This window comes from Prionailurus viverrinus, chromosome F1 (assembly GCF_022837055.1).
Source record: "Prionailurus viverrinus isolate Anna chromosome F1, UM_Priviv_1.0, whole genome shotgun sequence".
NCBI classification, from domain to species: Eukaryota; Metazoa; Chordata; class Mammalia; order Carnivora; family Felidae; genus Prionailurus; species Prionailurus viverrinus.
This window is the reverse complement of record NC_062577.1, coordinates 18,061,871-18,087,283: the sequence shown is the minus strand read 5'-3', so window position 1 is coordinate 18,087,283 and position 25,413 is coordinate 18,061,871. Positions and strand designations below refer to the sequence as shown.

The 25,413-nt window shown below is 38.1% G+C and overlaps 1 protein-coding gene across 4 annotated transcripts in view; it reads right to left on the bottom strand.

The window, feature by feature from the left end:
- Positions 1–10,627: 10,627 nt before the first annotated feature.
- RALGPS2 (Ral GEF with PH domain and SH3 binding motif 2) overlaps positions 10,628–25,413 on the bottom strand; it is a 165,534-nt gene continuing 150,748 nt past the window's right edge. For all 4 annotated transcript variants that reach the window (XM_047839681.1, XM_047839680.1, XM_047839683.1 and 1 more), the window contains 3 exons: positions 21,073–21,178; positions 18,835–18,926; positions 10,628–12,208 (listed from right to left, as the gene is read on the bottom strand). In XM_047839681.1, the coding sequence (XP_047695637.1) occupies positions 12,179–12,208; positions 18,835–18,926; positions 21,073–21,178 (228 nt within the window). In that variant the 3' untranslated portion in view covers positions 10,628–12,178. The remainder of the gene's footprint in view (positions 12,209–18,834; positions 18,927–21,072; positions 21,179–25,413) is intronic.

Below are 25,413 nucleotides of genomic sequence, written 5' to 3'. Positions count from 1 at the left end.
AAAACCCACTAATGTGACAGGTTAAACTGTAAAAACAGAAGTATAAGGGAAGAGAGAGGATTTGGGTTAGATATTGTTGGAGATATCCCACTCCCAAGATTTAAATGAGGCTGGAAAGCTCATTACCTCCTTTGGCAACATGTATACATCAGTGGTTTCTAAATACTGTGGGTTAGTGTTACTTGAAAAGTCCCCTTTACTGCTTCAAAACACACAACTCACTGTGTTATGAAACACTCTCAATATGTGGTATGTTCCCTTAACTGTCCTTTTCCCTTTTCCGTGAGTTCTGATAGAGGGAGCAGATAAATGAGTTTGAACTATAACAGAGAGCCTCAAGTCCCCATCAGAACAGGAAGGGACCCTATGAAAGTCCCTTTAATGCAGAAGGCCCTCCTGCCCCCAGTCAGCTCAAAGCACAAAGGGCATCCACGGATTACTTTAACCAATGTGAAAACACAATATAAGCCTCTTCTTAAAGAAGGAAAAACATGAAACTAGAAATGAGCATTTCTTTAGGAGGGGTATCAGTTTTAATTTAGCAAAACTAAGGAATTACTACATTTCTGCTACCCAAGTGCAGTAAATTACCTTCATTTGAAGAGAGGCCTAAAACTTCATTAGCTGTTATGGTAGCAAGTTAGGGTAGGGTCAAAGGTCTCCAACCTGCACCAGGCCATGCTCTGGACTTTTTCTTAGGTTGTCTATCCCAAAAATCCAGTGAGATGTGACCACACTCAAAAGTATAGCCATTTATCTATCAATAGAAATTCCAACCCCCCTGTTTGTGAGGTTACGATTTAAAGTGCAATTAAGGTTGCAAGATGTCACGAAACATGGCTGCTACTCAAACAAATGGTTGGCACAGTGCATCCATGGATTCACAGTGAATCTCCAGGTTTTTCTTCCACAACTAATGGCACAAGGTCCTGTTTTATATTAAAATCTCCGAGCAGTTTCTGGCAATAAAAACAGCAGCTTGCTTATCTTTCTTTTGTAACAGCTTAACATAGATGCTAATAGTTTCTGAACCTAAACTGGATGAAAAACTGGACTCTCACAATTAGGCAGTAATAGAACAGATTCAATTGTTACTTCTTGCTGAGCTTGGGCCATGGGCAAATCAGTCCACATCAAATTCAGCTTTTAACCTGTACCAGGCACCAGCCTCAGATTGATTTAACCAATCAGGGTGGTATTCAGAAATCACAGTTTTATTTTCAGTTTTGTCACTGTTTTAACGTTTATTCATTTTCTAAATCATTTTTGATACAGTATGAGTAGGGGAGGGGCAGAGAGAGAGGGAGACACAGAATCTGAAGCAGGCTCCAGGCTCTGAGCTGTCAGCACAGAGCCCAGTGGGGGGCTTGAACCCACAAACTGCGAGATCATGACCTGAGCCAAAGTCAGGCACTTAATGGACTGAGCCACCCAGGTGCCCCTTGTCACTGTTTTAAATAGGCACTGAGGTGGGTGAAATACTGTTCTTGATACTCAACAATAAATGGGGTTTCTTTTACAGGTGGCTTTTCTTCATGTTCTTCTCAACTTGCCAGTTTGTGGTGAATATACATGGCTTATTTATTTGGTTTCAGGTTTACAAGAAGATACTTCTTAGTTTACTGTGACTTAACTTAGCAAAGATCCACTCTTGTTCTCTTTAAAACTTCCCCTTCATCCCTAAACCCACTCCCTGTACCAGAGTTGAAGAGCAGAGTGTGTAATAGGGATACCAACATTAACACCAATAGTGCTTCTTGCGGGCTAGGTAGCCCTGCTCTAGGGGCTACGAGCTAAGCTGAGCCTCACAACTCTGTTTAAGTGGGTTATTAGGTACATTTTATAGGTGAGGAACTGAGAAAGAAGGCTGAGTCGCTTGCTCAAGGTCATGCAGTAAGGGACCCAGTGCTGGATTGCTCTATATACAAATATATTTCCCCGATACTGTCTACAAGATCTCTGGCATGGTTCCACCAGCTTACACCCTTACCCGTTTGCCTGGCAATTCTGATTTCTCCTGGTCTCATCATAACTGGTATTCTCTGCCTATTTTTCACCAGTTTGACAGATACAATGTGACACTCCTCTGGTGATTTACTTCGCATTTCTCTATACTACTGAGGTTGAACATCTTTTCATAGGTTAGCCCCACAGGCTTCTTCTGTAAACTGTCTACTCGTTTCCTTCAGCACATTTTTCTACTGAATAAATTTTCTTACCCGACTTGCAAAAATTCCTTGTATGTTCCTTTAAAAAATTTTTTTAAAGGACCTCTTGTGAGAGGAGGGTGTATTTTCAAGACTAAATGAAATGATACATTTATTTTTATTACAATTAAAAAAAATGTTTATTTTTGAGAGAGACAGAGTGCAAGTGGGAGAGGAGCAGAGAGGGAGACGCAGAATCTGAAGCCAGCTCCATCCAGGCTCTAAGCTGTCAGCACAGAGTCTGACGCGGGGCTCGAACTCACGAATAGTGAGATCATGACCTGAGCCAAAGTCAGATGCTCAACCGACTGAGCCACCCAGGTGCCCCTTTGCACGTTCTTGATATGAACCCTTTCTTTTATAAACTCCAAATATTTTCTCCCAGTCACCTTTTTCACAGCTCACATGACAACAGAATCATACTGGACAAATGATTAGAATGAGATAAGGGAGTTCAACAAGGTAATGGGCGTAAGTCTTCAAGTGAATGGAGAGATATTTCGTGTTTGTAGATGAAAGGAATAAATGTTTAAACACTGTTAATTCTCAAATTCATTCTATGAATTTAAAGCAATTCCAATAAAAATACCAATAGTGTTCTCTCTATTTTGACACAGTGATTCTAGAATTCATTGAGAAGACGCATCAAGACAGTTAAGGCAAATTTGGAGAACAATGTAATTACCTTACTAGATATCAAGACTTCTGTAGCAACATAGTAATGAAGGCAATACGGTACAGGCATACCTCAGAGATAGTGTGGGCTTGGGATCCAGACCACTGCAATAAAGCGAGTCAAAAGACTTTTTTTGTTTCCCAGTACATATAAAAATTATGTTTACAGGATACTGTAGTATATTAAGTGTGCAACAGAATTATGTCTAAAAAAAAACCCAATGTATATACCAATGCTAACCATCATCTGAGCTTTTAGCGAGTCAGGTTTTGTTTTTTTTGTTTTTTTTTTTTTTGCTGGTAAAGGGTCTTGCCTTGGTGTTGATGGCTGATGACTGCTCAGGGTGGTAGTTGCTGAAGGTTGGGGTGACTCTGGCAATTTCTTAAAATTAGACAATGAAGTTTGCTTCATCAATTGACTCTTCCGTGAGGATTTCTCTGTGACATGCGATGCTGTTTGATAGCATTTTACCCATAGAACTTCTTTCAAAGTTAAGAGTCAATCCTCTCTAACCTGCTGTTGCTTTATCAACTAAATTTATGTAATATTTTAAATACTTGGTTGTCATCTCAACAATTTTCACGACAACCTCACCAGGAGTAGATTCCATCTCCGGAAACCACTTTCTTTGCTTCTAATTCTAGTTCTCACGCTATTTCCACCAGCTCAGCAGTTCCTCCGCTGAAGTTCTCCTGAACCCCTCAAAGTTTTCTGTGAGGGTCAGAATCAACTTCTTCCAAACTCCTATTCATATTGATACTTGGACCTCTTGCCGTGAATCATGAGTATTCTTAATGGCAGCTAGAATGAATCCTTTCCAGGTTTTCAATTTACTTTGCCCAGAGCCATCTGAAGAATCATTACCTGTGACTGCTATACCCTTATGAAATACATTTCTTAAAAATTAAGACTTAAAAGTCAAAATTACTCCTATGATACCATGGACTGTAGAATCGTGTTAGCACGCATGAAAACATTAATCTGGGAAGGCAAATTGGTGCACTCTGGAAAACAGTATGGATGTTCCTCAAAAAATTAAAAATAGAACTACCCTATGACCCAGCAATTGCCCTACTAGGTATTTATCCAAGGGATATAGGAGTGCTGTTTTTTTTTAAATTTTTTTTCAACATTTATTTATTTTTGGGACAGAGAGACAGAGCATGAATGGGGGAGGGGCAGAGAGAGAGGGAGACACAGAATCGGAAACAAGCTCCAGGCTCTGAGCCATCAGCCCAGAGCCCGACGCGGGGCTCAAACTCACGGACCATGAGATCGTGACCTGGCTGAAGTCGGACGCTTAACCGACTGCGCCACCCAGGCGCCCCAGGAGTGCTGTTTTGAAGGGGCACATCCACCCCAACATTTATAGCAGTGATATCAACAATAGCCAAAAATGGAAAGAGCCCAAATGTCCACCAATGGGTGAATGGATAAAGAAGATGTGGTGTGTATGTATGTGTGTATACACACATATATTGAAATCATTATTGCACTATGTGCTAACTTGGATGTAAATGAAAAAATGTTAACAAATGAAAAAAATATTTTTGTAAAAATAGAAAAAAAAATAAATGCCAGAGATACAAAGGTATCTCTAGACAGACATGGGGGAAAAAAAAAAAAGAAAAGAGACATTAATCTCGTTGTACCTCTTCATCAGAGCTCTTGGATAACCAGAAACATCGTCAGTGAGCAGCATGTATTAAATCTTTTTCTTTTCTGAGCATCAGGTCTCAACAGTGGGCTTAAAATATTCAGGAAACCATGTTGTGAACAGAAGTGCTGTCATCCAGGTTTTCTCCCATTTACAGAGCCCAAGCAGAGTAGATTTAACCTAATTCTTAAGGGCTCTAGGATTTTTGGCATGGTAACAGAGCATGTGCTTCAATTTAAAGTCACCAGCTGCATTAGCCCCCAAACGTAGGAGTCAGCCTTCCTCTGAAGCCAGGCACTGACTTCTCTAGCTATCGAAGCCCTACATGACATCCTCTTCCGGGATTAGGCTGTTTCATCTGCACTTAAAATCCATCGTTTAACGTAACTACCTTCCTTTTATTTTAGCTACATCTTCTGGGTCACTTCCTGCCTCACCTTGCACTTGTATGGTGTGGAGATGTTCTTTCCTTAAACTGCAAGAACCAGCTCCGCTAGCTTCCAACCTTTCTTCTGCGGCTTCTTCACCTCTCTGTCTTCATGATATTGAAGAGAGCTAGGGCCTTGCTCTGGTTGTTTGAACTTCTGTCCAGACCATACCAGCAATAAGGCTGTTTTGTTTTCGAATCATTTGTGTGTTCACCGAAGTAGCACTTTTAATTTCCTTCAAGAACTTTCCTTTTGCATTCACAACTTGCCCAACTGTTTGGTGCAAGAGACCTTTTAGCCTAACTTGATTTTTTCACTAAGCTTATTTCTCCCCCCAAGGAGAGGGGGAGACGGAGGAGTGGCCAGCTGGTGGAATAGTCAGAATACACACAACGTTTACTGACGTAAGTTTGTGGTCTTATATATGGGTGTTGTTTGTGGTGCCTTCGAACAATGACAACAAGATCAAAGATCACTGATCACATATCACTAGAACCAACATGGTAATAATGACAGGATTTGAAATACTGAATTACCAAAATGTGACAAGAGACACAAAATGAGCAAGTGCTGTCGGAAAGAGGGCGCCGACGGACTTGTGCGAAGGAGGGCTGCCACAAACCTGCAGTTTGTACAAAATACAGTACCTGTGAAGTACAAGTATGCTTGTACTGGCTCACAGACAAGCACTAATGAAACAGAAAAGGGAAGCCAGAAACTGAGCGTGCACATATGGAAAACTCGTGTAGGACAAAGGTGGCACTGTGTGAAGTAAAGACAGGTTGACCCCATCAGAGAATTGTCACTCTTTTCATTCCAATGCAGGGACAGTGAAAATTTCCAAAGGCCATTAGCAAGGTGAGAACACTGGTGAAGCCCGGATCTTAGGGGCAAGCTCACGTGGAATTCTTAGATAACGCATGACCAACACCTCAGCCAATGACTCATGGGAGACTCAACCCAGCTGTTTCTGCACTTCTTATGATTTAATGTCATGTCTTAGAATCTATGAAATACAGTACGTATTAGCAAAGAAGGCCTCTCTGGGGACTGTTCATAGCATATCATATACTTGGAGCGTGGAGATGAAGTTGGAGATATTATATCCATGACCTCTATTCCTCCAGACCTCATCTGTCAACCTGCCAGAGCGCACCCTCATTCCAGCACAGAGAAGAGCAACTGAAGTGTACCCAGACAGAAGCTTTCTGTACCAACAAAAACGTTGTCGATTGGTTTAGAAAGAGAAAAATATCAAGTTAGAGAACTTATTTAAAACTTAATGATGAAATGCATTTCAAAAGTTAGTGATCCAGGAGCCTGGGTGGCTCAGTTGGTTAAGCGTCCGACTCTTGATTTCGGCTCAGATCGTGACCTCACAGCCTGTGGGATTGAGCCCTGCTTCAGGATTCTCTCCCTCTCTCTCTGCCCCTCCGCAGCTTGCACTCTCCCTCTCTCAAAATAAGTAAATAATAAGAAGATAAAAAAAAAAGTTAATGATAAAAATATAAATATGGCAACAAATTATCCCCACACAATCTATATTTTTAAGTAATTTATTTCAATAGAAATATTTCAGAAAACTGTACTTAAATTCATTTTAAGTTAGCTTATGCAAACACACTGAAGATCTCACACTCACATCTGCATATTAAACAGAAACAAAAAATGAGAGAGGAACCAAGCTGCACATCACTCAGGGAGGTCATAGTGCAACTGAGTGCTTCATCACGGGAGTACCTCAGGTTAACTGGGATAAAGAAGAATAAAAATGGCTTGTGTTTTCCTGTATATTATTATCACTGGGATATTTATGCCCACAGATGTTTATCTCCTTTAGATGACATTGTGAACGAGTTCCCCGGTCCTCCCCACACATACACACTGGACTGGGCTATAAAACAATAAATTTGTCAATAATCAAGATGTAGAAACTCTTGAGAGTCTGGTGATTTATAAGCAGCTACTGTGTCAGACCTGATAAGTCGATGATTACTGGACTCTATTTATGAGTAGTTCTAATAGGTGATATCTTTAGGGGAAAGTTAATATTTGTTAGTATCTAAAACACAGATAATATTTATGAAAATCTCTCTGGTCTATTAAAAGTCTCATCCCAAAGCCACTATATGCATTCCATTCCTTTCATCCCATCGCCACTCTGCAAGGCCAGGTGACTAGAATCAAAATTTAAATCCTATTAATAACCCTTAAGGATCAGTTAACTCTTTAAAGACGATATCTACTTCTGTATTCTGAAACATACTAGCCCTTAAAAAATGTGAAAATAGCATCTTGACTCAGCTGAACAACAGTCGTTCCATATCTTGCAAGAGTCTCAGAAGCAAAACGTTTCCAAGTTTTGTTTTGACTGAGAAAGCTAGTTTAGTCTCTTAGCTTCCCTTTAATTTAGACATTAGAGTTATTTTCACTTTCCTGCAATGGTATTTTCAAGCAAACAAGAACTGGTAGGTTAAGTGACTGCCTGTTTGTTCTGAGTCTTATTTAAATGTAAGAATGGACCAATCTAAATTTCGCTTTTTTGTCAAACAGATTATCATTACAAGATTTCAGTAGCTTTAATAAGATTCTCAACAAATCCTTCTGGCTATAATGTATTCTTCTAGGGATTTTCTGAAAGGTCTTTAGAATTAAATCTATGCTCAAAACGACAACGTCAACAACACAAAATAAAACCAAACTCAGCTGGATGGATGCTCTTCAAAGCTGTTCATAAAAGCGCGCATCTAAAGGTTGATTTGGGCGGGTTTCGTTTTAATCTCCCCTGGCAGGAGAGGGGCAGGGAGGGAGCCCGTCTAAAGAAGAATCAAGACCAAGGAGGACAGCAGCAACTGCCTGGAGGCCTGTGTACAGACTGTCTTGCACCTGCTGTGAGAAGGAGTAAGCTGGTGGACACAGGATAGCACACACTCCTGAGATCCGACAAGCAACAGGGCAGAGGATTATCGTCGTATTCGATGCCCTAAAATTGGTCCTCAAATTGTTAAGGCACTGACCAAATTTTCCCCACACTACCACTTGAGATACTGGTATAATGAAATTGCTTTCAATAACCTGAAAGAGTTTGCATGCACATATCTTTCATTAGAATCCTCGGAACGGGGGGAAAAAAAAAAAGAGGTCACTTTAGTCACAAGCCATTTTTAGGGGAGCAAAACCAAAAAGTACTTATTAAATCATTTAAAAAAGGTTGACTTCACGTGGAAAACAATGATCCTCAATGCGATTAAGTAACAATGTTTTTTCTCAAAGCTTAGAAAGAACAGAGTATCACTCTGGCTGTAAAACCATAAATTTACTATGTCTGAAAAAACCAGTATAAAAGAAGAGAGAGAAAATAAAAACAAACCCTAAAAGACCACCGAAGAAGTCAGGTAAACCTCACCACTTGCTTTGGATCGTTTGTCCATGTGACAGCAATACTATAGTTCCACTGGGGCACAGCTGAATTCATCTTCATTTTCAAAAAGAGATCCTTTGAAGCAGAAGATTTCTTTTATTAAAAATTACCTTCTGTTAAGCAACACTGGTACCCTGCATTTGCAGAAGGTAACGGGTTGGTTTAAAAACTGGGTGGAAAGGAACGTGCCTCAAAAAACAAGAAGAAAATCAATAATGGATACATTCTTTTAAGAAGTTAATAGATTAAGTCTACTATTATTATTGATTTCCAATTAATACGACGCTTTATAGTTTTGTTTTCAGCAGTAAAGGTGTATAGTTTACAGATTTAATCTTAAGAAAAAAAAAAGACTTCTGCTCAAGTCATTTGGCCAGGTAAATTCTAGTAACCCCATGAGAGAGACAGGCTAGGCTGTTCTTCGAGGGCCCCCGTGTCAACTAATACACAGTGTAGACACTAGAGACTGTAAACATTCCTTCTGCAACAATAGTGCTCCTTGGGCTCTTTTGTAAGTCACCCAGAAGAGGAATAAAGCCACTTATTAAAACTCTGTAGCTATAAACACCCTAACTCTTGACATACCGGGGGACCCAATACCGTAACAGTCCATACAGAAGGTAGTGCAATAGTCATATGGCATTTTTTATGCAGAAGAAAAAAAAAAAAAGATTGTCATTGAAGCACAGACCTAGGGAGAAAAAAAAATACTCAAATTGTTGGGATCCCTTTTTGTAATGTTTATAAAATTAATAATATTTACATAGTGAGGAAAATGCTATAGGAAAGTGTGTTTGATGAGTTCTCTTTCAATTCTTATAGTTTGAAGATCACGGTAAAAATAATACCTCTGGGGAAAAAAGAAAAGAAAAGAAAACAAAACAGCAAAGTCCAAACCCCGGAGGGGGCATGAAACTGAAGCTAGTGCTCTGAAGGCCATTATTATGCAGGTATTTTTATAGTTGTATTTTAAAAACTGATGTTACTTCTGTATGAAAAATAAGCTTCCGTGTTCAAATAAACTGTTAAATTACATGTGCCTCAAATTGTATTTTGGCTAGTATTATATACTACTACACCAGGCAGTATAATATGCCAATATTTATGCTTATTGTAAACTAGGTTAAATTTAAATTATAATGGAATTTCTAATGAGTTGTTCTCGGCTAGGAGAAAAAAAATGAGTGTAATATTGATAGAAATCTCAAGCTTTGGAGTCACTCGTTTACTAATTTATTAAGTGTAGGCTTAATAAGAGGAAAAAATTTCATCTTTCTACTAATAAACTACCTAAATATTTAATACTATTTTGGTGACCTATTTTCTTTGTTTCAATTGTTAGATCATTTGGTGAATTACAGATCAAAAATTCACCTATGCTATTTTAATTCCCTGCTTTCACTGGTTTCCATTTGCTTCAAATGCTAAAATAATCCTCAAAAGCAACGTATAATCTTTTGAATAGACAAATTTGAAGACAGAAGAGCAATGGCTACTTCTACTGCACAGTTCTGTTAAGAGTTTCGGTCAGCCGGAGGCCACAATCCTGTACGGGCACTGTTCACCACATTTGAACCCTACTCTTTCTCTGTGCAAGCATCCCTTAACGTTTAGAGCTGAAAATATCAAACACGTCTTCCAGTTTAGCTCTCTCTTTGGCAAAACTGTGTGATGTCAGGCTCTGACTTCAGTTGCAAATCTCCACAAATATGGTTAACCTACAACATATCTACTTTAGCTTATTTATGAGAACATAATAGTAAAAAATCCACAGGGTTTTCATCCACAGTATTTTAAAAAGCACATACACTGTTAAAAACACTTATTTCCGAAGAGAAATAGACAAATTAAGGAATTTTTTAAAAATGCAAAACCAAAGAAAGATGTGCAAGGTCTATATAGTAATACTGTTGGCTATGCACGTGGTATCTTTCTATGTACCTGACGTGGGTTCAGCCTGGGAGGTCATTAACTGAAAAATCATTTACCACAGGCAACATTTTGCCCTGTCTAGCCTCTGTCACTTTCCACAAAACCAGAAATAATGGTATTTCTAACTGTGCTATATGAGAAAAATATTTGAACTGTTCATATCCTTTCCCAAAAGCTCTTCTACTTTCCTTTGGATAGATTTTTAGCTAATTATTCTGTGGGCAATATTTTCTATTCAATATTTAAGTTTCAAGAGTGAAATATTGATGATTAAAAAAAGTATAAAACTCTCTAAGAATGCAAATGTAAGAAATTTTATGTGAGGCCCAAAGTATTACAAGTTTATTGGAAGTTTTCAGTCAAAAAGCATTTCTTACTCTGGGCCACTGCTAAGTTACACAGTGCCCCATGAGCTTACAGCATCTAACACATAGCTATTGTCCAAGTACCATTTTTTTGTTAAAACTCTAAGGCAGTTCACCTTTGACCTTTTTTTTCTTTCTGCAATTCAACATTTATTCTGGAAATTAAATGTACTGTTGTGTAGAAGAGCTCTCACAAAACAGCTTGGTCAACTACTGATGAAATAATGGTTTCATGGCAGGGACCAACAGTAAGTTTTCAGAAAAATGTTTTTTATAAAGGAAAGTTATGGGAGAAGGAAAGTTTTGATAAACTGAAGATTCCCAGAATCTCAATCTTTCCCCTTTTTCCCTTTTAAAATTATTTCGTATGCCTTATAATAAAATACATACACACATACACATGTGGAAGCTCTTATAAACAAATGTGACCCTGAATCTCCTATTTAACAAAAATAATGAAAATGACTAATAAAAAAAAACTGGCATTGTATACATTACACCCTGTAAAAGAAAATATTCTGATGAAATATCAATATATCACCTTGATAACAAAAATCACCAGTGACTGGCAGAAAGGTTAATTCAATTAACTTGAAAAAAATGTAGTTACTGTAAAATCTCAGAAAAGTTTAGGTTGGGATGACGGTTCTTTCCTAAGCAGATCTGTGGTCCAACAATGAATTCAAATAAAAGGCTAATTTTCAAACCCAGTTAAAAACAACCATGTTTTCTGGAGCCCACTTGAAAGAGCGTCTGAAACAGAAACACTCAGCCTTTATGCCTCCTGCAGGAAATGAGGTTCCCCATACAGTACTATATTTCAGAACTTTAGTGTCTAAAAAAAACTCCCCTCATTCAAAGCAAACCCCACCCCCAACCCCGAACACACCCCAACCACTCACATTGTGAACACGTCTAATTCCTAAACTCTTGCTGTGGGAAAGCCAGTGAGGCTGCAGATTACTGGAAGCCAAAGCAGCCTTTCAGGTAGGCTGCTGGCAGCATCCTACTTGGGCAGGGTATCTTCACACCTCAGTTCAAAACCAGCCCCTCACATGACCCATAAGAAATATGTTTTTCCTTTTTAAAGTGTTTCTAAAAAAGGCGATTCCCCCCTCCAAAATTAGTACAAAGTTAAAAGAAATGCAAATCAGCTATGATCTATCCCAAGCACAGCACCGCCGGAAGAGTCACACGCACTATTTGGTGTTTCATGTTGGTTTCCCTTTCATTCTTTTAAGGCAGTGGTTTCTGCAGGTCAGTTCGGAGAAAAGAAGCGCGGTCCATGGCAGTTTGTTGTGTAACTCCAATTTGTTCTCTGGGAATATCTCACTTCATTCCCTGAAATTAGTGCTTTTTTGGTTCAGAACTCCAAAGGCTGAGACGGAGCCTCTGGGCTCCTCCTGGCACAGAACTGGTTATAGCTGGCGCTTTCATCAGCTCCTTGCTTTTACTTAGGGGCAATAGTTCACCTCGCTTCTTTCTTAGGCTTTTACTCAAAAGTCATCAAGTTTGTAGGAACCTTAAAAATATAAGCATCACAAAACTGATAGTATTTAAAAGTTGTTTTTCAAAGTATAATTTCTTATCTTTTCTTGTCATTTTAAGTAAGCCCAAATATCTCTTTATAAAAGGAATTTGACAGAAGGTACTGCAATCATTTATGAATAATGAATAAAATATGCTAGAACATTTTTGAGAAAATCACTGAGTTAATACTCTCTTTCCATAAAACTGAAATTGGAACAGGAGAAAGGGTGGAGACGATGTCTTTCTTGTCTAACACAGGGGCTCAGCAGATGCTTGCTGAGTGAAAAAAATGAATCAGAAAAGAAGTTCGGCTCAAGTAGGGTGAGACTCACACAAATGTGCTTGTTGTCATCTATTTTCTCATTATGTGTATCACCATGACTTTCTACATTCACATTTTAAAATCACAGGTCATTTTATAATGAACGTTACAAAGAATTTCTTTGTGAAGTCATCATGAAAATACATATGGAAGAATAAAACTTATCATTAGATAAATTCTGATCTGACACTTTGTGACTCCGAAAAAAAAAATCAACAGGTTATGTAATAGTTTGCTGCCTATAGAGTGGATGGAATCAAATTTCATTCTTTACAGAAATCAACAGCAAGCCACGAAGTCCACATTTTAATGAGGAGAAATTCCACAATAACTCTTTGAAATAGGAATATATGTTGTTTTTAAAAATCAGTTGATGAGTCCTCTAGTCAAGGACGAAAGAGGTTTTCACCATGTTAAAATACACTCTTAACCTTTACTATCAGTTTTCTTATCAGTGTGCTGGGAGAGATACCCCTATTTCAATGGTCCTTTCTCTGTCCTTTCAAACAGCTTAACAGCTCTCACACTTTAGCAATCTTTTCCTGAAAATCCTAGGATACTCATTAAAAAAAAAAAAGGTGGGCGAGTCTCCTACATGTGTCATCTTTGGAATGAAAAAATTCCTTAACAATACATTTACAATTGAATTATAAATCATATACAATACAGGGGCACTTGGGTGGCTCAGTTGGTTAAGCGTCTGACTCATGATTTTGACTCAGGTTATGATCTCACGTTCATGAGTTCAAGCTCTGCACTGAGCTTTGTGCTGACAGCACAGAGCCTGTTTGGAATTCTCTCTCTCTCTCTGAACCTCCCCTGGCTTGTGCTGTCTCTATCTCAAAATAAATCAATAAACTTAAAAAAAAATTACAATACAAATGCTCAAAAGTGCTTAAAGTACAAATTCTCAGGTCTGGTGATAAAAAACCCATATTTAAATAAAGCATAAGCTCATTTCCTCCTAAGTTCCTTGAATGTGATTTAAGGTGTTGTATTTGAGTCAGAGTCTTCTATTAAAAATTTTCAAATTTCACAGCTTCTATTTATACATTTGCTGCTACTCTAATTCTTCCAAGTATAGAGAAAAATGAATAAAACCCATTTACACACATTTGGTTGACTTTTTCAGCTGGAAGGTCTACTAATATAGTAAAAGAAATTGAACCTTTATGTTGGTATGCATACACTTTCTTTTTTTTTTTTTTTTTCCCAACGTTTATTTACTTTTGGGACAGAGAGGGACAGAGCATGAACGGGGGAGGGGCACAGAGAGAGGGAGACACAGAATCGGAAACAGGCTCCAGGCTCTGAGCCATCAGCCCAGAGCCTGACGCGGGGCTCGAACTCACAGACCGCGAGATCGTGACCTGGCTGAAGTCGGACGCTTAACCGACTGCGCCACCCAGGCGCCCCAGGTATGCATACACTTTCTAGATTACTCTTGAAATCTGAGATTTAAAAAAATGACACTTAATACCTTAAGCACATTTAAAGAATGTAAGTTATGCTGCATTGCACATAACCTTAGTCCAGGCAAAAGGAGGTCTGTTTCCTTTATTCTGTCCCAGACACTAACCTGACAGAGGCAAGAAGGTTATCTTTGTTCTAGATCATTTCCTTCTTAATGGAGGGTGCTAAAAATGATATCAAATACTGCTCTTAGTCTTTCCTATATATACCTAAAACGAAAACACTAAGAGAACAAGGCCTATTCTAACAAAATTTAGAAAGACTGGATCTAAAGGACAGAGGTATTTACTTGTTTGACCCTGTGTAGATCACTTAGCATGTCTGAGACTTAGTTTCTTCCTTTATCAAAAAAGGGGTAATAACTTAGGGCCTGAGAGCATAGGGTGAAAAATACTTTTATAAATGATATAAACTTATATAGTGTATTACATTATTCAAAATTAGCTACAGACAACACTTCTGAATTTTGGTACCTTAAGTCAATGGTCTTCAAATATACTCAACTAAAAACCGGTGTATAAAAAAATCTACACATATTTCCATAACTGCAGCTATCTTTATTTCATGTCTGCTCTAACAGTTCATGGTTCAACTTTAGATCTGCAGCAGGGTTTGGGGAAAACAACACCGTGGCTTCATTCTTCTTTGCAGCTACAGCCTCTGAATTAGACCATCTTTGTTTCAGTAAAATAAAAACAAACCCATGGGTTTTTTTTGGGGGGGGGTTCACTACAACTATAGGAACCTGCATCTAGTCAATAGAATAAAGAGGAATCAGAGTAATTTTTATTAAAGTGCCATCTAAATTTACCCTCTCTGGGGCTATATTCCTTTGCCTCTCACTATATTCTACCAACATGGCCTCATTTGCCTATTTTGAACATCTTAAGCTCACTTCAGTTTCAGGAACTTTGAACTTTCTGTTCCCTCTACCAAACCTCTGTTCCCATTAATCTTCACATGGCTGCTCCTTCTTGTTATTCATGTCAATGTCTTCCGGGAGATCTTTGTGCTCATTCTTTCTTTATTAAATTAAAAAAAAAATTTTTATGCTTATTATTTACTCTTGAGGGAGTTAGAGCACGAGCCAGGGAAGAGCAGAGAGAGAGAGAGAGAGAGAGAGAGAGAGAGAATCTGAAGCAGGATCCAGGCTCTTCACTGTCAGCACAGAGCCCAACGTGGGGCTCAAATTTGTGAACCATGAGACCTGACCTGAGCCGAAGTTGGACGCTCAACCGACTGAGCCACCCAGGCCCCCCTTAAATTTTTTTTTTAATGTTTATTTATATTTGAGAGATAGAAAGAGCATGAGTTGGGGAGGGGCAGAGAGACGGGGAGACACAGAATCTGAAGTAGGCTCCAGGCTCTGAGCTATCAGCACAGAGCCTGATGGGGGGCTGGAACTCATGAACTGTGAGATCATGATCCGAGCCGACTGAGCTACCCAGGTGCTCCTCACTCTTATTTAAAGTTGTATCTAAATATGGCATCCTTTCTTGATAAAAACTCTCAAGAAAGTAGGGATAGAAAGAACATACCCTCAAGATCATAAAGGCCATATACGAAAGACCCACAGCCAGTATCATCCTCAATGGGGAAAAACTGAGAGCTTTCCCCGCTAAGGTCAGGAGCACGACAAAGACGTCCACTCTCACCACTGTTATTCAACATAGTGTTGTAAGTCCTAGCCTCAGCAATCAGACAGCACAAAGAAATAAAAGGCATCCAAATCAGAAAGGAGGACGTCAAACTTTCACTCTTCGCAGATGACGTTATACTGTATGTGGAAAACCCAAAAGACTCCACCAAAAAACTGCTAGAACGGATATATGAATTCAGCAAAGTTGCAGGATATAAAGTCAACGTACAGAAATCAGTTGCATTTCTATACAACAATAATGAAGCTGCAGAAAGAGAAATCAAGGAATCAATCTCATTCACAACTGTACCAAAAGCATAAAATACCTAGGAATAAATCTACCAAAGAGGTGAAAAATTTATACACTGAAAACTATAGAAAGCTTATGAAAGAAACTGAGGAAGACACACACAAAAAATGAAAAAACATTCTGTGCTTATAGACTGGAAGAACAAATATTGTTAAAATGTCAACGCTACACAAAACAATCCACATATTCAATGCAATCCCTGTCAAAATAACAGCAGCATTCTTCACAGAACTAGAACAATCCTAAAATTTGTATGGAACCAGAGAAAAGACCCTGAATAGCCAAAGCAATCCTGAAAAAGAAAACCAGAGCTGGAGGCATCACAATCCTGGACTTTAAGCTGTACTACAAAACTGTAATCATCAAGACAGTATGGTATTGACACAAAAACAGACACACAGATTAATGGAACAGAATAGAGAACTCACAAATGGACCCACAAACATATGGTCAACTAATCTTTGACAAAGCAGGAAAGAATATCCAGAGGAAAAAACAGTCTCTTCAGCAAACGGTATTGGGAAAACTGACAGCAACATACACAAGAATGAACCTGGACCACTTTCTTACACCATACACAAAAATAAACTCAAAATGGATGAAAGACCTAAACGCAAGACAGGAAGCCATCAAAATCCTAGAAGAGAAAACAGGCAACAACCTCTTTGACCTCGGCTGCAGCAGCTTCTTAACTTGACATGTCTCCAGAGGCAAGGGAAACAAAAGCAAAAATGAACTATTGGGACCTCATCAAGATAAAAAGTCTCTGCACAGCAAAGGAAACAACTAACAAAACTAAGAGGCAACAGACAGAATGAGAAGATATCTGCAAATGACACATCAGATAAAGGGTTTGTATCCAAAATCTATAAAGAACTTATCAAACTCAACACCCCAAAACCAAATAATCCAGTGAAGAAACGGGCAAAAGACATGAATAGACACTTCTCCAAAGAAGACATCCAGATGGTCACCGAGACAGACACATGAAAAGATGCTTAACATCACTCATCATCAGGGAAATAAAATCAAAACCACAGTGAGATACCACCTCACACCTGTCAGATGGCTAAAATTAACAACTCAGGGGGCACTTGGGTGGCTCAGTTTGTTTGGCATCCGACTGCAGCTCAGGTTGCGATCTCCTGGTTTGTAAGTTTAAGCCCCATGTTGGGCTCTGTGCTGACAGCTCAGAGCCTGGAGCCTGCTTCAGATTCTGTGTCTCCCTTCCTCTCTGACCCTCCCCTGCTCACAGTCTGTCTGGCTTTCTCTCAAAAATAAATAGACATTAAAAATAATTTTTAAAAATAAATAAAATTAAATTAACAACTCAGTGGGGGCTTGGATGGCTCAGTTGGTTAAGCTTCCAACTTCAGCTTAGGTCATGCTCTTGTGGTTCGTGGTTTGGAGTCCCGTGTTGGACTCTGCTGACAGCTCAGAGCCTGGAGCCTGCTTAGGATTCTGTGTCTCCCTTGCTCTCTGCTCCTTCCCTGCTCACGCTGTCTTTTCCTCTCTCTCTCAAAAATAAACAAACATTTAAAAAAAAATTAAAAAAATAAAATTAATAACTCAGGCAACAACGGGTGTTAGTGAGGATGTGGAAAAAGAGTAACCCTTTTGTGCTGGAGGGAAGGCAAACTGTTGCAGTCACTCTGGAAAACAGTGTGGAGGTTCCTTAAAAGATTAAAAATAGAACTACTCTACGACCCAGAAATTGCACTACTAGGTACTGATCCAAAGAATACAGGAGTGCTGATTCAAAGGGACACATGCACCCCGATGTTTATAGCAGCACTACTGACAATAGCCAAAGTATGGAAAGAGCCTAATGCCCACTGACTGATGAATGGATAAAGAAGATGTGATATGTGTGTGTGTGTGTGTGTGTGTGTGTGTGTGTGTGTGTGTGTGTGTGTATAATGGAATATTACTTGGCGATCAGTAAGAATGAAATCTTGCCATCTGCAACTATGTGGATGGAACTAGAGTGTATTATGCTAAGTGAAATTAGAGAAAGACAGATACCATATCTCACTCATATGTGGAATTTAAGTAACAAAACAGGTGAATATAGGGGAAGGGAAGCAAAAATAAGACAAAAACAGTGAGGGAGACAAACCATAAGAAACACTGAAATACAGAGAACAAAGGGGGTTTGCTGGCAGGGTGTTGGGTGGGGGATGGGCTACGTGGGTGATGGGTATTAAGGAGGGTACTTGTTGGGATGAGCACTGGGTGTTATATGTAAGTGATGAATCACTAAATTCTATTCCTGAAGTCATTATTACACTATATGTTAACTAACTTGGATTTAAAGGAAAAAAAAAATCAAATGAATAATTTTAGGAGTTAATAAAAAAAATAAAGTGGTGTCTACTCTCATCTCTCCATATCACATAACTATTTTTTATATAGTTTGTATAGTTCTATATACAGTTTTCAGCAGTTCAAATTTTATTTGTTCATTTTTTGGTACATTTAAAAAATTTTATTTATTTTGAGAGAGAGTAGAGAGAGAAGAGAGAGAAGGGCAGAAAGAGAGAAGAGAGAAAATCCCAAGCAGGTTCTGCATTGTCAGCACAGAGCGCAACCTCGGTTTATCTCACGAATTGGGAGATCCTGCCCGAGGCGAAATCAAGAGTCGGACGCGTAACTGAGCCACCCAGGCACCCCTCTTTGTTCACTTTTTATTGACTATCTCCTCACTAAAACGTGGACTTCATATCTTGCTGACCACTGACAACAAGAAAAAGAATAAAAACAATACTGTTTTCCCTCTTCATTCTTAAAACTGGTCTCCTTACTTCCCTTTGGAACTGGTTAAACACAGGCCCATGTTCGGGCCCACCATGAGGATGGAGGCGAGCGGCTCACCTGCTGTCTGTTGCTCTGGCAGGCTGCACTCAAGTGCTTAAACCACAGCATCGCGTTCATTCTGTTGCCAGCTTGAAACTTGTATGAATTTCCTAAAATTACCAAAAACAAGGGGAAAATAACACAATTTTAAGGACTCTGACATATAATAATTCGGGCAGATACCAGAGAGCAAACTAAAACATGACTAGAATTCTCAGTTTCAGAATTCTGTGCCTCGAACACCTGATCTTCTGATATAAATAAAAAGAAGAGTTCTCAGTGCTACATTCACATGCTATCGTTAATTCCAAAAGCCACCATTTTGCTGTTTATGAATCGGCAGAGAAGTACTTTTGTCTCCTTAAATGCTCTTTAAAGTGTACCTAAATAATTGTTTGGCTCCTCTAGATTTGTGTGTGTGTGGCGGAGAGTGAAGAATATGTTAATAGTAAGTTTTTACAGGCAAAATACTTTAACATGTTTGACACCTAAACACCAAGTATCTACTGTAATTAGGGATTAATTACCTAACATCAATATCAACTATGCTCTTAGTTTTCGGTTACAGTTGCCAAAATTATTACAGATTGCCAGGTCTACTGAGGGCTTGCTGGGAAAATCTGAAAAACCATGTTTTCCTCTTTTAGAAAATTAGAAATTCATCCATTTTGTGTGTATTTAGAACTTATGCTAATTCAAGACTGACACATAATAAATATATCTTATATAATCGTATATATTAAGGTAATAAACTGAAAAAAGAAAGGATTCATGTACTGAATGAAGCCTGCCCTAAGTTGAGCTTTATTCTCTGTTTTCATGGACCTAAGTTCTTTTTATTTCCCAATTCGTACTGAATTCTATTCTTTCCTTTATAATTGCATTCGATGGTCCAAGAGCCTGACCTTTATTTAGCCATGATAGAGCTTTCCTTTGAGACTTGAACACTCAAAGGACTTTTTCACTTTCAGAAGCAACAGTTTTTCTTCACCAAATGTTTAATGTTCAATAATACTGTTTTACTTGCTGAATTTAGATGCAGACGTTAGATCAACCTGAATAGAAGGCACATCTACAGTTAAGCTGGTCACAGCTGCCGTTTACCTACTTTCTCCTCCCTAACAGAAGGCCATTAGTTCAGATGTCACAAAAACCTCGGCAACTTGGAAATAGTTCTATCAAGCTACACTAAGGGAACTGAAAGAAAATAAAAGAATTTGTTAAGTAAACCCAATGAAAATGATCTTAAAATGTAATTTTATGAATAATGTCTTTGGGATTTGGGAAGTAGGGCAGGGACTTTGAATTTAGAATACTGAGTAGAGAGTCCTTAACTCTATAAATCAATCTATTGAATCTCAAATGCGACATTTTGCTACTATGATTTTTTTCTGTATCTAACATATTTGCTTCAGTTTTCACTTAAAATACTATAAAATCCTAAAAGCAGAGTATCTGTTGATGTAAAATACATTCTGAATAAACAGACATCAAAATATAACTGTACAGTCAAGAAGTATAATTTCAGTGGTGAGTTGCTGCAGTGGAAGATTCTGGGCAGATATGAAAGAATTTCCTGCCTAGCTTCCTTTGAGGTGCTCATCAAGAGCTGGCAGTTGTTAGGAAGGAAGAGCAGCAATCATGTAAAGATCTGTTCTGATGGCTGCCTGTGGTCTCCACTTAGAGATGCACACAGGGTCAGGTTGGCCCACTGTCTAACTTCTCAGATCCACTTGAAAAACTCCTATAGTCAACAGCCAATAATTTCATTTTTAAGCCTCTCTCTACATTGCAAGCAAAGTATTATAAATCATATTTTGAAAGTGATAGGAGTCAACCAATTAATTTAATTAAAAATAATGGAATAAAAATCATTTAGAGGACAACCTCTGTCACATTTAGAACTTAATAATAATTTCAGGGTACAAATGAAGGGGTGCTGCACATATGGCAAATCATGGCCTATAGATTCTCCAACTCCCTCCTTCCCTCCCTCCCTGGTTCTTAGCTCTCTAGGGATTACTTGGGCTTTTAATTTCAAGTTTATGACCATGTAGCAAAGAAAATATGCTTATAATAGATACTGATATCTAAAAATATTGGCATCATTACTACAGATTATATGACAGAAATATTTCCAAGACATAAAACTATACAAACATGTTCCTGGTCAAGTATTCCACTTAAACTAGGTTCTGGCCAGCTGAAAGTTATGTACACGCAGTACCTTAAACCCTAGTTATTCTAATGATTCACCTTTCTCAGAGTCAGTCAGCAAGAAGAGATCTGGGTGTTCTGGGTCATCAGCCATCATCACCATCCATCCTACCACGGATACGTTCTTATTCGATGTTGATTTGAACTGAGAGATAAAAAGATAATGAATGGAAACACAACATTTATGGCTCATCCTAAACAAACCTTAAGAGTGAGCATATTTTCAGTTTCTCCCACTGAGAGGTGAGATTTGTGACTCCATGTTGGTCAAGTCTGCTCACAGCCTTTTACTTACAACTAAACTCCATTTAAGTATGCCCTCTTTAGGTAGTCTCCTACTTTCCAGATCCTTCATAGCTTCAACTCTTTATCAAAGTGTAACTGTCCGAGTCTCAATTACCTAAAAGCATGATCTTTTGCTGGGTTTGGTAAATTCATCTATGTTGTTTTTTTCTGTTCCTTACTATGTTGCCCCTCACTCCTTGCTTATAGGAAACATACCTGCATTTTAATCAAGGTGTCATCTTTTCTCACTCAGCTTTACTGGGATGTAATTAACATACAACACTGTGGAAGTTTAACGTGTACAATGTAATACGGGTTGTTATCTTAAACCTGATGATTTACTAAGTCAGCAATGCTATCAGACAATTCTTAATAGTATATTCTTACTTGTATTTCTCAAAAAAAAGGTATTCTTGGCATGTTTGTTACTTTTATATTCTTGTTTTTAAAGTTATACATAACATGAAATAAATGTAATGAAAAAAGGGCTGTTATAAAGAACAGAAAATTAGGTTAATCTCATTCATAAACATAAATGAAAAAACATTAAGTATTTTTTAATTAAAATCTTTTTTTTAATTTATAGAAAAATTATTAAAGCAAATCACCATATTAACAGATTAAAAAGAAAAAATACACTCAACTCAGCTGATGCAAAATAAAACCATCTGGTAAAATATAACGCAAGTCTGTGATAGACTAGGAATGGAAGAGAAGTTTCTAATTCAATGAAGAGTATCCACCAAGCAAACAAACAAAACCTACATAAAACCCAAACCAAAACAAAGCAGGAAAGAAAAAAAAACCTCCCAAATCAAAACCCTGTAATACACACACTCAAGGGTAAAATTCTAAAAACATTTCAAAATCTGTATCAAGACAAGGATGCCCACCATTGCTACATCCACTCAACACAGAATTTGAAGACTTAGCTTAATATGACAACAAAAAGGAAATAAAAGGTGTAAAAGTAAGGAAGAAATAAAACTGCCATTACTCACAGATGATAATATTGACACAGAAAATCCACTCAAACCTACCAAATTAATAAGTTTGATTAGCAAGGATGCTTGGAAAAGATCAGTATGAAAGTCAAATGTAATTCTATACACTAGAAATATAATAGTCATTTATAAGAGAGCAATACATGTAACAAGGCATACGGGAAAGTGTAACAGTTCAAAGGTATTCAAGAAGCCATAAATCAATGAAGAAATACCATGAGATGAAGAAAAAGGTGTGATTTGTATAGATCTCCCTATTTGATTCTCCCTAAATTGATCTATAGATTCAGTGTCATTTCAATAAAAATTTCAATAGGGTTTGGGGTGCCTGGGTGGCTCCGCTGGCTAAGCATCGACTTCGGCTCAGGTCATGATCTCACGGTTCCTGGGTTTGAGCCCCGTGTCGGGCTCTGTGCTGTCAGCTGGGGAGCCTGGAGCCTGCTTCAGATTCTGTGTCGTCTCCCTCTCTCTCTGCCCTTCCCCCGCTCACACTCTGTGTCTCTCGCTCTCTCAAAAATAAAGAACATTAAAAAAAAATTTAAATAGGGTTTTACATGGAACTTGATAAGCTGATTCTAAAATTTATATGCAAGGGCAAAGCAGCAGAAATAGCCAATATACTCCTGAGAACAATTAGGTAGGACCTGCCCTGATAAACATCGAGACTCATAAAGCTACAGTATTTGAGACCATGGGCTACCGCGACAGGGATGGACAGGGCAATGGAAGTTGAAGAGAGCATAGAGATGGGCACAGAGATGCAAACTCATATGACAAGAGTGGGCTCTGCAGACTGGTGAAGAATGAATCGTTCAATAAAAAATGCCAGGAAAATTGGTTATCCATGCAGAAAAAACATGAAGATGAATGCTTATTTCTTATCACACCTCTCTCTCCCCCCTCTCCCTCCCTCATGTGTACACACACCTACACACACACACATGTCTCTGATTCCAGGTAGATCAATGATTTTAAAGCACAATGCAAAACTAAATCCATTAGTAGAAAATACAGAATATCTTAATGATCTCAGGTTAGAGAAGAATTTTGAAAACATGACTCAGAAAGTACTAACCATAAAGGGAAAGATAAATTTTATTACTTTAAAATTAAGAACTCTTCAGTAAAAGACATCCCAAAGAAAGTTTGAAAAAACAAGTCAAATTAGAAACTGGAAGAAGATACTTGCAACACATAACTACTAATCGATAAGTGTCTAGAATATATAAAGAACTTTCACCAATTCATTAGAAAATCTATCACCCAATAGGCAAAATATTTACCCAGATATTCTGCACAAGACACATGAATGACCAATAAACATGAAAACAATTTCAAACTCATTAAGCAATCAGGGGTATATAAATTAAAATCACGATGTGCCATTTCATATTTACTAGATTAGCCAAAATTTAAAAGCCCGACAAGTATTGTGTTAACAATGAGGAGCCTCAACCTCACTGTGCTACTGGTGAGTGTGTAAATCTATTTGGCATTTTCTTGTAAAGTTGAACATCTGCATTCCTAGAGAACATACACACAAAAATATTCACAGTGGCACTGCTAGATATGGCAAAAAACTGGCAACTATCCAAATATCTATCTACAGTAGAATGATGAATACATTATGTAAGATTCATAAAATGGAAGACTATTCAATTGTGGAAAGAAAAAAGTGACAGTTATATGCATCAACAGTGATGAATCTCAACAATATAGTATTAAACAAAAAAGGTAGTGCTTCAGACTACGTATGTGAATCTATTCAGGTACAGTTAAAAAAAAATGTGTTAAGGAAATCTGTAAAGTAAAAAAAAAAAAAGCAGTAATGAATGTAAATTCAGGACAGTGACAGGCTGGACAGAAGGAAGAAGATTCTCTCTGGGAAGATGTAGATGGTTTCACTAAGACTGTTTCTTATGCTGGGTGGAGAGTTATAAAGGCATTCATTTTATTACTCCTTAAAGTGTACATGTACACCACACACCTTTCACATGTTTCACAATTTTAAAGTAATGGGAAAAAGTATGAACACAGCACATTACTTGTAACGACATGGGCGCTACAAAAATGAAAGCTAATTACAAAGTTTTAATACTATCAAAAATGAAATGGGCAATACTCCAGAACTGCTGATTTGACAGCTTATAATTTATGTCAAAGCAAACAGCATGATTTTCCAATGTTCTTTTCCTAACCTTAAAAAAAAAAAAAAAAAAAGTAACTCAAGCAATGTAAGTCTCTTTGTATAGAGGGCCAAAGCATAGGGAGTAAAAGTGCCCCTTGACCACCAGCTGAATCTCATCCCACTCCCCAAAATTCATCACCGTTCAGGGTGGAGCCCTCTGGACCCTTGTCTATGCATTTACACCAAAGACCTTTTTTTAAATTATTTTTTTAATGCTTATTTATTTTTGAGAAAGAGACAGAGACCGAGAGAGAGAGAGAGAGAGAGAGAGAGAGAGAGAGAGAGAGAGAAAGTAAGTGTGGGAGGAGCAAAGAGAGAGGGTGACCTAGAATCCGAAGCAGGTTCCAGGCTCTGAGCTGTCAGCACAGAGCCCAACGTGGCACTCGAAATCACCAACGTTAAGATCACAACCCAAGCTGAAGTCAGATGATTAACCGACTGAGCCACCCGGGTGCCCCACCAAAGACTTTTTTGATACTGTTGGTTTTCATATACAGTTGACTCTTGACCCTTGAGCAACACGGGTTTGAACCACACAGGTCCACTTACATGCAGTTCTTGGATCAATACAGTAAGTGTATTTTTTTCTTATGATTTTATTAACATTTCCCCCCAGCCTCCTTTATTGTAAGAAAACATCATATAACACATACAATATACAAAATATGTCAATAAACTCTTCATGTTATTGGTAAAGCTTTTGATCAACAGTAGGCTACTGGTAGGTAAGTTTTTGGGGAGCTGGATTTTCAACTGCACGGGAGTGGGAGGGAGCCAGGGTAGGTGCTCCTAACCTAGCTGTTCAAAGGTCATCTGTATAAACAGGGGCATATGTATACTCTGACTTGTGGTTTTCACTTGTCAGTAATTCCTTATTGATAAGTATTTTGAGTGTTTATAGAT